The sequence below is a fragment of the Pectinophora gossypiella genome, chromosome 17 (genome assembly GCF_024362695.1).
Source record: "Pectinophora gossypiella chromosome 17, ilPecGoss1.1, whole genome shotgun sequence".
Lineage (NCBI taxonomy): Eukaryota > Metazoa > Arthropoda > Insecta > Lepidoptera > Gelechiidae > Pectinophora > Pectinophora gossypiella.
Window position 1 is genome coordinate 3,155,897 of NC_065420.1, and position 16,906 is coordinate 3,172,802.

The 16,906-nt window shown below is 38.3% G+C and overlaps 1 protein-coding gene across 1 annotated transcript in view; it reads left to right on the top strand.

Moving 5' to 3' along the window:
• The window catches only part of LOC126374380 (alpha-N-acetylgalactosaminidase-like), a 191,249-nt gene that overhangs the window by 91,465 nt on the left and 82,878 nt on the right, over positions 1–16,906 (top strand). The window contains exon 2 of the mRNA XM_050021002.1: positions 16,417–16,475. Coding sequence (XP_049876959.1) covers positions 16,417–16,475 — 59 coding nt within the window. The remainder of the gene's footprint in view (positions 1–16,416; positions 16,476–16,906) is intronic.

Below are 16,906 nucleotides of genomic sequence, written 5' to 3' on the forward strand. Positions count from 1 at the left end.
CTGCTTCAAATATAACAAATAATAATATGTGCAGTACTTGGAAATTACCGTTCTAGGAACATCTATTTGTTGAGTGCAGAATTTTCAGAAAATTTCCAGCTTCAAACCTAAAGTCTTGAACAAACTACTTGCCCGAAACATAAGCAAGGAAAATGACAAAATTTTATCTCGTACGAACTTACTTGCAGGCTAAACATTGCCTGCACTATGTTTATGCTATAGTAAAAGCCAGGATAGTGGATAATCTATGATGTTGTATACTTACATAAGATTGTTAGCGACGGAATTCTACTAAGATACTTTTTTATCTACCAGGTATTTCTATTCCCTTTAAATATCATTATGATTTTGTTTTCTTTAGTAATGACGTGAGTTGTTCTTGTGTTGTATATTATTTAGATAATCATTGGCCATTGCTGCAGATATCTCCTAAAATTTCAAGTGTCATATTCTTATCTGCCGAAAAGAAAAGAAACGCATTATTCACAACTGTTAATTTTAATTAATAACACGGGCGGATAAAATAGATATATCGCTGATATGCAACCCATTTGGCGTGTGCTGTCAACTTAATTCTGTCGGGTTATTGGCCAATATAAAAAAAATGGGAGGTGTTTTAAATTTCTGCCTGAAATTGACGTGTTTTGTTTATGCCTGTCAATTGCCCATCCCTTTGCTGTATCATAACATAATATAACATAACATAAATAGCCTATAGACGTCCCACTGCTGGGCACAGGCCTCCTCTCAATCAACCGGAGAGGGTATGGAGCATACTCCACCACGCTGCTCCACTGCGGGTTGGTGGAGGTGTTTTACGGCTAATAGCCGGGACCAACGGCTTAACGTGCCCTCCGAAGTACGGAATCAACTTACTTTTTCGGACAATCAGGTGATTCAAGCCTGTAAAGTCCTTACCAAACAAAGGACAGTCTCACAAAGTGATTTCGACAATGTCCCCATCGGGAATCGAACCCGGACCTCCAGATCGTGAGCCTAACGCTCTTACCACTAGACCACGGAGGCTGTTGTGCTGTATCACTTAAAATAAAATTAGATGGTGTGTACAGGAATCAGAACCTTGGTATTAAATGAATAAATGATATTTTGTGGTCGTATTTTTTCAAATGTTGTTACAATACATCGTTCTGTCGTGTTTTTACAGCTACATGTACCACAGTAGCTATATATTTGGCTTGTAAGTACGGTGACGCGGGAAAAGTCAAGATTTTATGAATAATTTATGTTACACCCCGTTTTTGTCACGGTAGCGTTCGCCCAATATACTGTGGTGTTTTTCTTGTAAAATTTTAAAGTAAACTGCTGTAGAACGCAAAGTTTTAAAAGGGCTTTGTCACACTGCTGCATTTGGGCATTTTATATAACTAACATGCATACATGGGATTGTGTCCTCTAAGATGATGGACTAATGTTATGGGCGATACGCTGATCCCTTATCACCATAAGGTTCATCATATCCAGCTTACGACATCGTATCAACAGTGGCTGCAAGTTGTCTTTGATTACTTGTGGCTCTGCCCACCCCATTAGGGATTACGGGCGTGAGTTTATGTATGTATGTATGTAACATGCATACAATTAGGACTTTTCAGGCTTGAATCACCTGATTGTCCGAAAAAGTAAGATGATCCCGTGCTTCGGAGGCCACGTTAAGCCGTTGGTCCCGGCTATTAGCCGTAAAAACACCTCCACCGACACGCATTAGAGCAGCGTGGTGGAGTATGCTCCATACCACCTCCGGTTGATTGAGGGGAGGCCTGTGCTCAGCAGTGGGACGTATATAGGCAGTTTATAACGTGCATACATACATAAACTCTATCTCCCTCCGAGATAAGCAGATACCATGGTATTCCATTTGCTTCCATCCTCACACTTCTCTGGCTTGAGTATGTACAGGTGTTAGTGACATCGTTTTCACGATTCTGTGTTGATATCAAGTGGAAAATTCATGGATATTTTAGTATTTACTTTAATTATTTTCAGTTTCATACTTTTGCCACGGAAACTTCCACTTGATATCAACTCAGAATCGTGGTCTGAAACATCCCTCAAAGTTCTCGTTACGATGTCACTAACACCCTGTTAGTACTATAATAGTTTTCTTTTGTTCGGCCAAATAGTTAATGCCATTTGCGGCAAATCTACAAGTCACGCCAAAAAAATTTTCATCTTCTATTCTCTCGTATGGATTGTGAGATCAGTGACAGACCTCGCCAACCCTGGTGTCAGGGTTACTACTGAGCTGCCAAAGGTCCCTGACATCTCATCAGCTCATATACGACTACGTACTTACTTAAGTAATAACCTGGACCGCCTGCTTAACGTAACCTTCGAAGCATGGAATCATCTTATTTTCACCCAATCAGGCGATCAGGACAGGTTTACAAAGTGATTTTTGTGACACGTGTCCCCACCGGGAACCGATCCCAGAACCTCCAGATTGTGAGCCCAACGCTCAACAACTGGACCACGGAGGCCGAAACATGTGAAAAAGACCAAAATCTTTCTATCAGTTTTTGACATGCCCGCGAAGACAAGCAGATGATCGCATTCTTCTTTTTTTTACTTCCAGCGGAAGCAATTAAATGAAGCCTTCTTCTTCTTCTATCGTGTTAGTTGTGAGGTGAATGACCAATCTAATCAACCCTGGTGTCACGGTTATCGTTAAGCCGCCAGACGCCCCTGATATGACTCATGTAACAATAACTTACTTACATCAGTAATATAACCGGCGCAACGTGCCTTTCTTAATGAAGCCTGAAATAATTTATTCCAACCGGACCCAGTTAGACCGTTTCCCAGAAATTCAGAAATAGGTCGAAAGTCACTGTTGGATAAAAAGCAGTCATATTTCACTAACCATTATTACTAAAAAAATATATCTTGCTCTCATAAAATTCAGGCCGACCCAATTTCTGGGTGTTTCCAAAGCTTTTAGTGATGTGCTGCCACCCGCTTTCGCGATTGTAAAGTTAAATTAAATCATATTTGCTAAATTTGCTAAAGTTAAAAAATTCGAGCAATAAATTGTAAGCCGTACAGTTATTGTATAAACAAGTAATGGAATGATAAATACACGTGAAAAAAATATGAATTCATGAATACATTTTAGGGTCATTGTTTATGAGAATATAAAATATTTTTTATGAAACATTTCTTTTCATTAGCATTTACATTTTTATAAATATGGCGTAGTGATTTGTTTGGTAAAGACATTGTAGGCTTGAATCACCTGATTGTTTGAAAAAGCAAGACGATTCCGTACTTCGGAGGGGTGGTTAAGCCGTTGGTCCATGCTGTTACCTCTACCAACCCGCGGTGTGGGGCAGTGTGGTGGAGTATGCTCAAATACCCCCCTCCAGATGGTTGAAAGAAAGCCTGTGCCCGGCAGTACGACGTGTATAGGCTGTTTACGTTTATGTTTAGATCCGATTAAATTTATTCTCATGAAGTAAATGGTTTCGAATTCAAAAATTAATCTTTGTCACGTCACTAATTTCACTGCTTGCCTACGTTGTAGTTTGTCTTAAATAAATAGGTCTAGGCAAAATATCATCCTACGGAGGATACAAGCAAATTGTTCTCGAAATTTCCGTTGTATAAAAAAAGTACCTACTTACTTAATAACGTACAGACTAGGACCAATCACACGCATGACAAGGTTTCTTCCCTGAGAAATTCATTAAATAATCGTTTCAGAACGTTATAGGAACTAAATTTGTCTTCACAGCTCAGTCGGTGGAGTATGAGCCAGGACTGGAAGCCATGGGAGTGGAGTGAATCTGATAGCTCCCGTTATAAAGCGCATTGCTTCGTCTAGCTGAGTGTCCAACTTTTGTGTATGTGCACTGCGGTACCACACGGGCGCGTGGTAGCTCATGAAATCACGCGTCCAGACGCGCGTTCTGACGTTAGCGTCAGAACCCCTGGATCAAGTGCGATATTTTATGTTTGGAAACTATCAAAGTTCAATACCTTTTTGGTACTAATTGGCACCTACATTAAATTATCTAGTACCTCAACGAACAGTGAAAAAACATATAAAGAAAATGGCCAGACATTCTGACGTCAGGTTGTCTGGAGGACATTTTATTCACATAGTTTGAGTCAATATTATCTATATTAATTATTTCTATCTATCTATATTCATTATTTATTATAAAATATTCAATACCGTCGAGAAAACCAGAGCTAGAGCAGCCGTGCGGACAACAGACGCAGTAGCCCTCCAGCTGCATTTTTTTTTACGTGACTTATTGTAGATTTGCCGCATATGCCATTAACTACTTGGCCAGAGAAATGGGGAGCGAGGTCATTAACACACATTCATTCATTTTCATTTTTATTTGAGGTTAGTTATCCCGTGATAATGGCACTTGATGAGTCTCATATCCCTGCTTTATACGCGGTAAGGACCCGTTATCATTTTTTTATTTATTTATTTGTACACAATGAAACAGACACAAGAAACATACAAAGAAAACAGATAGTACAGGCAAGCTTATCTCTAAACAAAGAGATTTCTTCCAGCTGACCTACGTGACAAGAGAGACTTTCAACGTATAATATTATATAGATAGACATACATACGCGTACAAATTATTTAGAAATTACTTAATTACTTATATAATATTATTATTATATTTCATAAATATATAAACATATTATATACTTTCTATATCGGTTTATAAAAATACACACTATATATACAATATATATATATATATATACCTAAATAAATAAGTAAATGCATACAAATACGACTAATGCAACTCAAGCAAGACTCAAATAATAATCCTTCAAGTTCCTTTTAAAACTACCCACCGTGTCACATTCCCGAGTGACCCTGGGTAGCGCGTTCCACAGTATCATGTGTTTTAATTATACATTTCATGAGAATTTTTCACCGATTTCGTTACGATGTCACTAACACCCTGTATAACAATAACATAACGTAATCTCACGACTATATTCCAATTAGGTTAGTCTTTTTTTTTAATTTATTTAAATGAAAAACTTAAACGGTAGATTTACAAATCATCCGCGAGTAGCGCTCATATGCTTATATCTTAATTTACCTACCGACAGTAATTATTAATACAAATAATATTACTTACAGCTATCGAGGAGCTCGGTGGCGCAGCGGTTAACGCGCTCGGTCTGCGATTGTTGAAGTAAAGCAACTTTCGCAAAGGCCGGTCATTGGATGGGTGACCACAAAAAAAAAAAGTTTTCATCTCGAGCTCCTCCGTGCTTCGGAAGGCACGTTAAGCCGTTGGTCCCGGCTGCATTAGCAGTCGTTAATAACCATCAATCCGCACTGGGCCCGCGTGATGGTTTAAGGCCCGATCTCCCTACCCATCCATAGGGAAGGCCCGTGCCCCAGCAGTGGGGACGTTAATGGGCTGATGATGATGATGACAGCTATCGAGCAATACACTTCTTAGTTTTAATTTTGACAGATTTTTACTTAACTTATTATTTTGTCTTAACAAGCTTATTTTATTAAATATTTTTGGCACTAAATATGACGACAATCTTTCTCCATAATAATTATTTGTTTTGGGTTGTATCAGTCTTTTCTCTCTTACACTTCTTGTATTGTATTTATTTTTAACGGTTACTTTGTACTTTTCGCTATAGTAATGCTCTAACCCAATTAAGTAGTCAAAGGTACATCCATCGTAAGATGATGAAAATCTTAGTACCCACACCTGGCTTTCTGTTAGACCTATTAATGGCCCCGATTCCTGCAGACACCGCCTAATTTTATTTTAAGTTATATCCGTCATTTTCATATCCGTCGAAAAGGAAAGGGACGGATGATTCACAGCTCTTAATTTTAGGAAGAATGAGTAAATGAATGAATAACCCGGGCGAATCAAAAGGTACGTCCCTGGTAAGCAATCCGTTTGACGTGCTGTCTACTTACCTGTGTCGGGTTATTGACGGATGTAAAATTTTTAGACGGTTGGTTTAGATTTGTGCTTAAAATTGACGTGTGTTCCATAAATTTTATGCTTGTCGATTACCCGTCCCTTTCCTTTTCGGCGGATAAGAAAATGACAGATATAACTTAAAATAAAATTAGATGGTGTTTACAGGAATTAGCACCATTGTGTTAGACTATATTATTTAAATGTAAATTATAACAAGTCACCCACAGAGGAGTAGGTTACACTGTTCACCTCTTCCTACCCCTTTAGGGATATAGGGTTGATACTAAATAATGTAGTTTGTAGTGACTTTGAGAGCTGTTCAATTAGGAATCAGAGTCAAAACTTAACTATAATTTTACATGGGCTGAAAATCTCCCACAACCTGATAATAGGTGTAACATCAGAGATTTTGACCATAAATTTCGATAAAAACTCGAATATTGCCAACATCTGCATTACGCTAAGCAAAATTTAAACCGTGGGTGGTCGTAAATATAATCATTCCTCGGATCTTTATGGAGCACGTTCTCAGTAAAAATGTGTTTAGTACGCACTTATTTATGGGGCAACTTTATGTCCCCACACAGATAATCACAGAGGTAGATGAACTCGTCTTTTTTTTAAATAACCATAAAGTATAATAGCCATGGTAGCCCAGTCCAAAAGCACGCTTAACTGTTTTTTTTTTTTGACGTAACTAATTGTAGATTTGCCGCAGACGGCATTAACTACTTGGCCGGACAATGGAGAGCGCTGAAGGTTCTCACCCGGTACAACGTTTAAGACAACAGGCCTGAAAGTGCCCAGGTGGGCGCGAACCTCGGCTCAGGGCGTCGTCTGAGAGGAGAAATATTTGAAAGAATTAATCGACCCAAGTGGGTTGATAGCCATAAGCGCTGATTGAGGAAAATCGTCGACCACGCCGGTGGGGTCGGTATCGGGGTCCTGAAGTGTTTGGTGTCGCGAGCTGATTGGCTGCCTCTATGGCTATCTTAACTGTCACTTTCTAGTTTTGGTTCGTATCCCAACATGAATTTTCGAATATATTTTCGAATTCATGTTTTAATCTTAAATGTTTCATCAAGAGGAAACCCACGAAATGCGTTTCGTAGGCATGTGACTTATTTGTTTTCGAATTCATGTTTGGGTCAAAAATGGTTATCACGTGCTCAACGGTGAAGGAAAACATCGTAAGGAAACCCATACTCCCGAGACATGCATTTTCGGAAGTATCTGACCCAACCTATATTACGCTGGTTTTCCCTTCGCGGATTGAAAGGTCAGACAGGCAGTCGCTCCAGTAAAAAACCGGACCTGTCAAATCTTCAGCTTAGGTAAGCGGACCCTGTGAAAAACGGGATAATGCTAGAAATGATGATGATGCACCTGTAGCGGAGTGGTTTTCCCTGCACAGGGAAGGTCAGCCAGGCAGTCACTTCAGTAAAAAACCAGACTTATCAAATCTTCAGGTTCAGGACAGGAGGAAACCCGATGGTGGAATAGTTAACACGTTCGTTCCGGCTTGACAAGAGCTGCAGGATAAAGAAGAGATTCCGTTCGAGTCAGAATTTATCTGAATTTTATTTTCTGTTAGTGAGTCTCTAAAGCACAGGTGAGTGCTATATAAAACTAGAATCATAATTTATCTATGTTCACTAATGCCTGCTTTGTAGCGGAATGGGAATTCAAATTTATTTCGCAGTCAAAATCTCAAATTATGTGACCAAACATACCGATAATTCCGTTAAACAGTTAATTCTGTTATTCCACGCGAATGTAAAATATTTTATATTTTGTTATCTGTAAACGTAATGACGAAATATTTTTTTTAAAATCCCAATTGATATTTTCGAAATCGTACATACGTGATATCGCTTGTGATCTGTAATGGGGTGTGCAGATCCACTAGCATAATGATGTATCAATAGATATAAGGTCAATCGATTATTTTCTATTTAACGGTATACAGGGTGCTAGTGATAACAAAATCTTTGAGGAATGATTCAGACCATGATTCTAAGTAATTATCAAGTGAAAGTTTCCGTCGCAAAAGTACGGAACTGAAAATTATTAAAAAAACACCAAAGTTTTTCATGAATTTTCTGACAGTAAAATCCACTTGATATTAACTCAGAATCATGGTCTGAATCATCCCCCTGAGAATTTGTTACGATGTCACTAACACCCATATAGATACTTATATAGCTACTATAAATACTTGTAAGGGGTGTAAGCGACATCGTAGCGAATACTGAGGGGGGTGATTCAACTCATTATTCTGAGTTAATATCAAGTGGAATTTTGCATCGCAAAAGTATAGATTTTGTAGAAAAACACAAAAATTCCACTTGATATTAACTCAGAATCATGGTTTGAATCATACCCCTCAGTATTTGTTACGATGTCACTTACACCCTGTATTATTAGATACTTAGATCTAAATTTATCAGTTATTGCAACATGTCCGGGTCGATAAACAGCTCAATGTGTTTTATTTTTTAATTCGGCCCCAATCTAGGACAGGTTTTATTATTTTGGAATTGATTCGATGTTCATGACAGTAAATGAATCACGACGAACATTTTGTATGTGAGTATCGTGTTTGAATCACAGATCAGGGAAACAAAGGACATAATTATGCCTTCAGCACTAAATTACACGAGTCTGCATGTCGCCTGTTAACTCATGTCGGCGTGTGAAGCGGCCGCAACAAAACATTTCTGGCTGGACCGCTACATCGATTTACCCGCTGTTCATTGCGTAGTAACACAAGCGTTAGTTGTGCTTGCGCGATACTAAAGTAGCAATAAATGATGTTGAAAGTTTTATAACATAACATAAACAGCCTAAATACGTCCCACTGCTGGACACAGGCCTCCCCTCTATCAACCGGAGGGGGTATGGAGCATACTCCACCACGTTGCTCCAATGCGGGTTGGTGCAGGTGTTTTCACGGCTAATAGCCGGGAACGGCTTAACGTGCCCCCGAAGACTTACTTTTTCAGACAATCAGGTGATTCCAGCCTAAAAAGTCCTTACCAAACAAAGGACACTCTCACAAAGTGATTTCGGCAATATGCCCATCGGGAATAGATCCCGGACCTGATCGTGAGCCTAACGCTCTAACCACTAGACCACAGAGGCTGTCAGAAAGTTTTATAATATTGTTATTATATAAGTTGACTCATATTAAAATGCTTTTGTGTATATTTCGGTCCCTACCGGCAATGCCTTCGCGTTATTTCTCTATAATAAAAACTCTTTAGTTTGAATGTTGTTAATATAGCATCATTTTATGAATGAATAATTTTCAATGCGTCATAATTATGAAGCTAATTAAACATGAAATTCATATTAGCAGCTGTAATGGGATTTGAAATTGCATTTTCTATTACAATCACTATCATTAATATATTTTACAATGATGTCGCTTTAAATAATTTGACGTATTGAAGCAAAAGTATCTACCTACAGTTAGAGATAGTCAAAAGTACATACTGATACCAAAGAGTTCTAAAGTGTTGGCCATACACAAAACGCCCCATTATTGGAACAGGAGCCTTGGACAAGTTGCAAATGTTTAAGACAATCGATAATGACAGTCATAAAAATGTATGAGTTTGACATGCCACCTTGTCAATTCCATACATTTTTATGACTGTGACTGTCAATTGTCGGGTGAGCCCCAGCGCTCCCTAGTTGCCCGATCAAGTAGTTAATGCCGGTAGGTATACGATAAGTCACGTCATAAAAAAAATGTTGAGTTTCATAATCGTTATCAACTCGGTTAAGGCCCCTAACCTACAGAACCAGAAGTCAACTAAAGATATCTTGCACGGTAAAGGCATAGAATAAGGAATAATACTAGGATAGAACGGCAACCCTCCGCTCCCCACCAGCGGCTGAGCTAGGTTTACCTCACCCTTCTTGGTGTTACTTTAGTCTTCAATCGTTTGGCGTCATACGTCACACACACAGATGCGCGTGTAGGTACTATAACGTCAATGTGTAGTGTCTGTGTAAAACAAGGTGTTTTGTATGAAGTGTTCGGTTATGGGTTAGGTTAGGACTAAAGTGGTTTTCAAGCCCTAAAATGGAAATTTGATTATTGTTTATTCTATGACGTAAGACTACATTTGCTGTAGCTATCTCAATGAGCTACCTACACAGTACGGAAGTCTGCCAATTTTTAACTCCGATAAAATCTGATGTTATGACTGTACATTTAGAAGGCAGTGGCGTTGATGGGTGTTACCCGGGGGATCTTCTTCTTCTTCGGGGTGATAACGTGATGTCACCCATAAGTGTCACCCAAAGGTGTTACCCCAAGAATGAAGAGTAGTGTCAAAAAAATACAGGGTGTTAGTGACATCGTAACGAATACTCAGGGGGATGATTTAGACCATGATTCTGAGTTAATATCAAGTGGAATTTTTCGTCGCAAAATTCATGATTTTTTTTAGTTTTTTGAAATTATTTTCAATTCTATAATTTTGCGATGAAAAATTCCACTGGATATTAACTCAGAATAATCAGCTGAATCATCCCCCTCAGTATTCGTTACGATGTCACTTACACCCCACACAAGTACATACGGTAGCCATACAAGTAGGTATGGGTGTTAGTGACACCGTAACGAATACTGAGGGGGATGATTCAGACCATGATTCTGAGTTGATATCAAGTGGAATTTTCAGTCTGAATATTCTTGTGTTTTTTTTAATTATTTTCAATTCCATACTTTTGCGACGGAAAATTCCACTTGATATCATCTCAGAATCATGGCCTCAATCACCCCTCAAAGTTTTCGTTACGATGTCACTAACACCCTGTACGTATAATACTCAACATTTCCGTCCGCTTACCTAACCTGAAGATTTGACTGGTCAGGTTTTTTACAGAAGCGACTGCCTGTCTGACCCAACCCGCGAAAGGAAAACCAGCCCAACACAGGTTAGGTCACGTACCTCCGAAACGCATTTCTCGCTTATGTGGGTTAAAATTAATTATAATAATATTGACGAAAATTGACTATATATTTTTTTTTTTTTTTTTATTTGGATCAACCAACAATGATACAATATGGTTTAATAATTAATATTACAATATTTGACTTGGTAATTGTACCACCAGCGGCGTTGACCGCATTTTACTAAATAAGTAAAGAGGAAGCAGATCGAGCCTAACACTATTACAGTAATTAATTAATACAATAAAGAGAAAAATGTAACGAAATGTATCAATACAATAGACAATAAGTTTTAACTATTGCTTATTACTTAGTATTGATGAAGTAGAGTTAATTAGAGTAAATTACAAGATGATAGTATGATACTGTAATACTATGATTGTACCAACAGTTGCGCACCCGCCCAGCCCTACGATAAAGGATTATCTTGGGATCAGTGTAAAACCACTGGACGGGTGCGTTTACCCCGACGACAGCAATTACATGGAAGAGACAATAAAATTGTTACTTTTAAGTATTAAGTTGAGTCCCGTTCTCGGAGCCCTTCCAATAACATATGCCTAAAGGTACCAACTCGCAAATTTTGCATATCAAGATGACTGAAATGTATATTGTAAGTATTCACAATACGACATATGGGTGACCTTTTTCCAGAATTAGTACGGCAATGTTTATATGCAAACAGTTTATGAGTATTACGAACATGTGATCGTCGTGGCACATTATAGTGAAGCCCACCAATTAGGTCGATACAGTCATACTTATGATGGCATATATCATACAGCAACATTGTCTCGAGATACAGACGTCTGGATGATAGTGTAAGTAAGTTAAATTTATTCAATTGTACGGGGTACGACATACGACTACGGCAGCACTTGAAAGATGTACGTCGAAAGAACTTTTTTTGTAAGGATTCTAAGATTTTTACGTATTTATCATAATAGGGGTTCCAAATGGGTACTGCATATTCGAGTTGTGGTCGAATGAGTGACTTATATATATATAAAAAACGTAGATAGGCGGGTAAATTGAGAACATGAACGCATGACAAAGCCATACATTTTATAGGCTTTAGCAGTGATTGTCTCTATATGAGTATCAAGATGCAGCTTAGCGTCAAGTATCACGCCAAGGTCCCTGATAGATTTGACGGAATCCAGATGCACACCACACAACACATAAGAATAGTTGCTTACAATCCTTTTCTTAGTAAAAGTTATACTCTTGCATTTATTTAAGCTGAGGGATAACTTATTTGAAATGCAGTAGATAGAAAAACGATCCAAATCCTGCTGGATATAGATGTGATCATCATAGGAGCTAATGGTATGAAATATTTTAATATCATCTGCATATAGGAGAAAGTTGCAAAACTTAAAACAGCGATGGACATCATTAATAAACAGGATAAAGAGCAGCGGTCCCAGTATGGACCCCTGGGGAACACCGGAGGTCACTGGCACAAATGCAGACTCGTAACCGTTGATGACCACTTTTTGTGTGCGATTGGAAATGTAAGACTTGAACCAACGCCACAAACTACCCCGGATACCATTGTAGGCTAACTTCTCCAAAAGAATTTTATGATCCACCCTGTCAAAAGCTTTCCGAAAATCCGTGTAAATGGCGTCAGTTTGTATGTTCTCATCTAATTTTTCAAAAAGATATGAAGTATATAAGATTAAGTTTGTGGTAGATGATCGACGCTGAACAAAGCCATGCTGTTGTTGTATAATAATAGGATGTAATGATGGATATATGTTACTATGTACGAGTTTTTCGAAAAGCTTTGACAGGGCGGGTAAAATTGAGATAGGCCGGTAATTTTCAATATCATCTTTCGATCCTCCTTTGTGCACTAGCACAATTCGTGCAGATTTCCATATTTTAGGAAAATATCCTTCACGCAAACTTCTATTGTACAAATAGTGTAACGGCTTAGAAATTATATCAGCAGTATACTTAAAAAAGGAAGGGGGAATGTTGTCCACACCTGCACCCTTTGTTGCGTTGATAGACAATAATCCCTTGTGTACCGATTCTAAGCTTAAAACGATGTTACTTATGATTAAATCAGAAGAAGTATTTGTATCTGGGATCATGTCAATGTCGAAATTATTTGTTATACGCGATGGTTCGAAAACTGAACTAAAATAGGAAGAGAACAGATCGCATATGGCGTCAGGATTAGTAGCACTAGTGTTATTATAGTGCATCTTACTTGGTATGTATGTAGATTTTTTATTTGTATTTATGTATGTCCAGAAGTATTTTATATTATCTACTATACTATCTTCAACTGTCTTAATATAATTTTGGTAACACTTATGCGATTCAGCCTTAAATCTGTCTCTGTAGAGAGAAAATTCATTATAATGCGAGATGTCTTGGTACACTTTCCATTTTATCCAGGCCTGATTTTTGTTTTTAAAGATGTGTATTAACGACTTTGTAAACCAGCTTGGGTACTGAGATGACTTAACCAATGTAGTAGGTACATGTTTACGTATTACCGCATAAAGTGTTTCATAGAATGTTGATACCGCTTCCTCCACAGAAGCAGAGCCATACAAGTTGCTCCAGTCTATTCCAGCCAATTCGGCACAAACCTTGGAATAATCGACCTTAGCGAAGTTAAACCTGATTTGAGGTTTCCTATGTAAAGGCAGCAAGTTATTACTGAACGGTATGACACAATAGAATGCAGGATGTTGGTCATCTATCGGCACCAGCGTGACAGGTGTTAAGAAAGATCTGCTATCGACTAAATTTGTTATAAAAAGGTCTAGGAATCTATCAAGATTATTTTTGAAAGTGTTTAATTGGTAACCATTTATTAATGACAAAAAGTTTATGAAAAGTTTGCTTTGTGGGCTGTTATCCGCACGAATTATAGGAATGACATGTATGTTGTTACAATCTTGCCATCCAAGTGTTGGCATATTAAAATCTCCGGCTATTATATAATTATTGACATCGGGAGACTGTAAATACAAGCTTAGGTATTTAAAGCAGGATTCGTAGGAATTTGAGTCGAGACTCGGTGGGATGTATACGGCGCCTATCAAACAACAATAATTTCGAATGCGTAATTCAATCATAATATGGTCAATAAGTGGCGAGAGCGCAGGTACCGGCGGAGGCGGAGGGGCGCACAGCGTCGCGGCCAGCTCGCGCCGCACGGCGATGAGTACCCCCCCGCCGTCCTTCCGCCCGCACCTCGGAAGGTCCCTGTCGTAGCGGAACACTCGATATCCTATCATCTATAAACTCACTGTCCAAAATCCTACTTTGAAGCCAAGTTTCTGTAAGTATTAAGACATCATAGTTATGCTGCAATATGCCCATATAAATAGTATGGAGTTTGGTTTTAAGCCCGCGGCAGTTCTGGTAATATACAGACAGTATTGTTTTATGCATGTTTAATCAAACCAGTATAAACGATATAGAATTAATGTGTAAGTTATTGTTATTATTACTATTAAATTTAGACCTGCCCAGATTCAAGTAGTGTATTAAAAGTATTACGTAATGGTTCGCAAAGTGAATTAACGACCTAAGGTAAATAGGAACACACATTTTATAGAAAGAAGTTAGGTATAACGTAGTAGTATTCAACTCTTTAATTATTTTTATAGAACCAGTATAAGTGACTATTGTAGCAAGAGGACTATTGATGACGACGTACTGTTTACTAAAACAAATAATGAAGAGAATTACTTGAAGATTTACCAGCGATTCAATATCTTTTTTAATTAAAAATGACATATAACTCGTACGTAACATTCTAATATTTGTAAGTGACTGCCATAGATAACAAGAGGTATGCGTACTATCCATTTTCGAAAAAAAATGTAAATAGTGTATAGTAGGTAGTATTATGTGGGTTCAAAGTATTAGTTTTTAGACACAGAAATAAAGAAATAATTGACATACTGTTCAAAATATTATAAGACAAGCCTGTTGCTATTATGATACATCCATTAACATTATTGTATTTTATACAATGCAATTTAATGTTTTTAATTTTACGTAAGGATTTTGGGTACATTTTATAATTGTCGCAATTGTTCATTAAAATAACATAATGGTGGGTAATACGCGAGAGGTTAGAAGACCTTATCGTAAGTTGTAAACACATAGAGTAATGCACGGGTACGAGACATTCAACGTGTTTGATTGACAAAAGTAACATACAGATCAGTACAAATATAAATACTACTGTAGTTTTATTAACTGAAATACCAATTCGTTTGTCATTTTTAGATATTAACTTACGGTTATTTGGAGGGCGATTCAATTTTGCATAAATCATTTTTTGAGCGGATTGCAATAACCGGGGAAGTATCGTTACAACGAGTAAGAATGGTTCTGTGTTTAATCCAAACATATTTAAATCCACAGTTCTTGGCCAAATCTCGCGTTTCACGAAATAATTTCTTATTTTGCAGTGTGAGATGTTCATTAACGTAGATTGTTTGTGATCTTCCGGGAATCTGCAATTGCTCTGAAGTTACTCCTTTTATGCGTCTTGCCGAGGACACGAAATCATCACGGAGTGTACGAGTAAAGAACTTGACTATGATGTTCTTTAAAAAATATTGTATTTTTCTAACTCCAAGATTGCACCTAGTAAGTTATCCATAGAGAGAAATAACATATACGTAAATATTACGTTGCACACAAGATTTATTTATTTACTTAGGTAATAAAAGTTATTGTATAACAAATATGGGTGTCGAATTGAAAACCTCCTTATTTCCGAAGTCGGTGAAAATGATGAATCGATTGTCTTTGAAAACCGTCATAACGTTTAGTGTGAGCTTTAATATTATGGTAGTCAATGTTGACCTGGGGTACACGGGCTTGTATCTCAAAAGGGGAGCGCCGGTATCGTATTTTCAATAACGAGTAATTAACTATTTTTACTAACACAGTTGACTCGACAATTAGGGCTCAAACTGGATGACAGCGGCAGCGGCGCGGTGGCGATAGCCGTTCCGTTCTCGATGCCAGCGGCCAAACCGCGCGGTGTTGCGGTGGTATAGAGTTGTGTCTCAAATGAACGCGATGTCGAAACGGCGACAACGAATTTTCGATTGTAGTTCTTTTGTTTCGTACGATTTATTATGGGCAAAAGAAGATCTGAATCCATCTGAAACAAAAAGGCGAGTTTCAAACGCAGAGACACCGCTCGACTAGAGCGCACCGCTAGTACCCCGCTGCCCGCGCCGCTGCCATCGAGAACACTTCAATATAAAGTGTTAGCATTTGAACGCGCCGCTCCCCGCACCGCTGCCGCTGCCGCGCCGCTGCCGCTGTCATTCAGTTTGAGGCCTTATAGACGGCGATATGGCTTTACCTATCCCATTAGTCTAACAGAAAGCTCGGTGAGGTGTGGGTACTTACTTCATCTCGCGATGGATGTACCTTTGGCTTCGATTGGGATACAGTTGTGGGCTTATGTAGGATTTTTTTTTACAGGTGTCACCCGGAAGCAAGACGCCCTTCGTCACTCCTCCTAGCTACGGCCCCGAAAGCAGGTAATAAAGCAATATGGTTCAGAGTGTTTTATTCAAATGGCCACTTTGTGAAGTCGTTCGCGCGTCAAAATAATGTTTGATGGCCTAGTCACTCGTACGGGTAGATTTCATTTCTTGCGTTAAATTTTTATGGACGCGATATTTTGGCATGTTTTGGTGGAAATAACGTTGAATTATAAAAACTTCAGCGCTTTAACCGAGATTTCAAAATACAATAGCCAAAGAATGTTTGAATTTGAAAAGAAAATTCGGTTTTACGATACTATAAAGGCAATCACTTATGGTGTTGTTGGGCGCACAAGCAAGAAGACGACAGTACGGCGAACATGCGTAACGTGATAAAATTTTGTCACGGCCATATTATCGATTCTGACGATATAATTATGTCGTTTTGTCGATTTGGCAAATTGAAACTCAAATCCCTTTTAAAG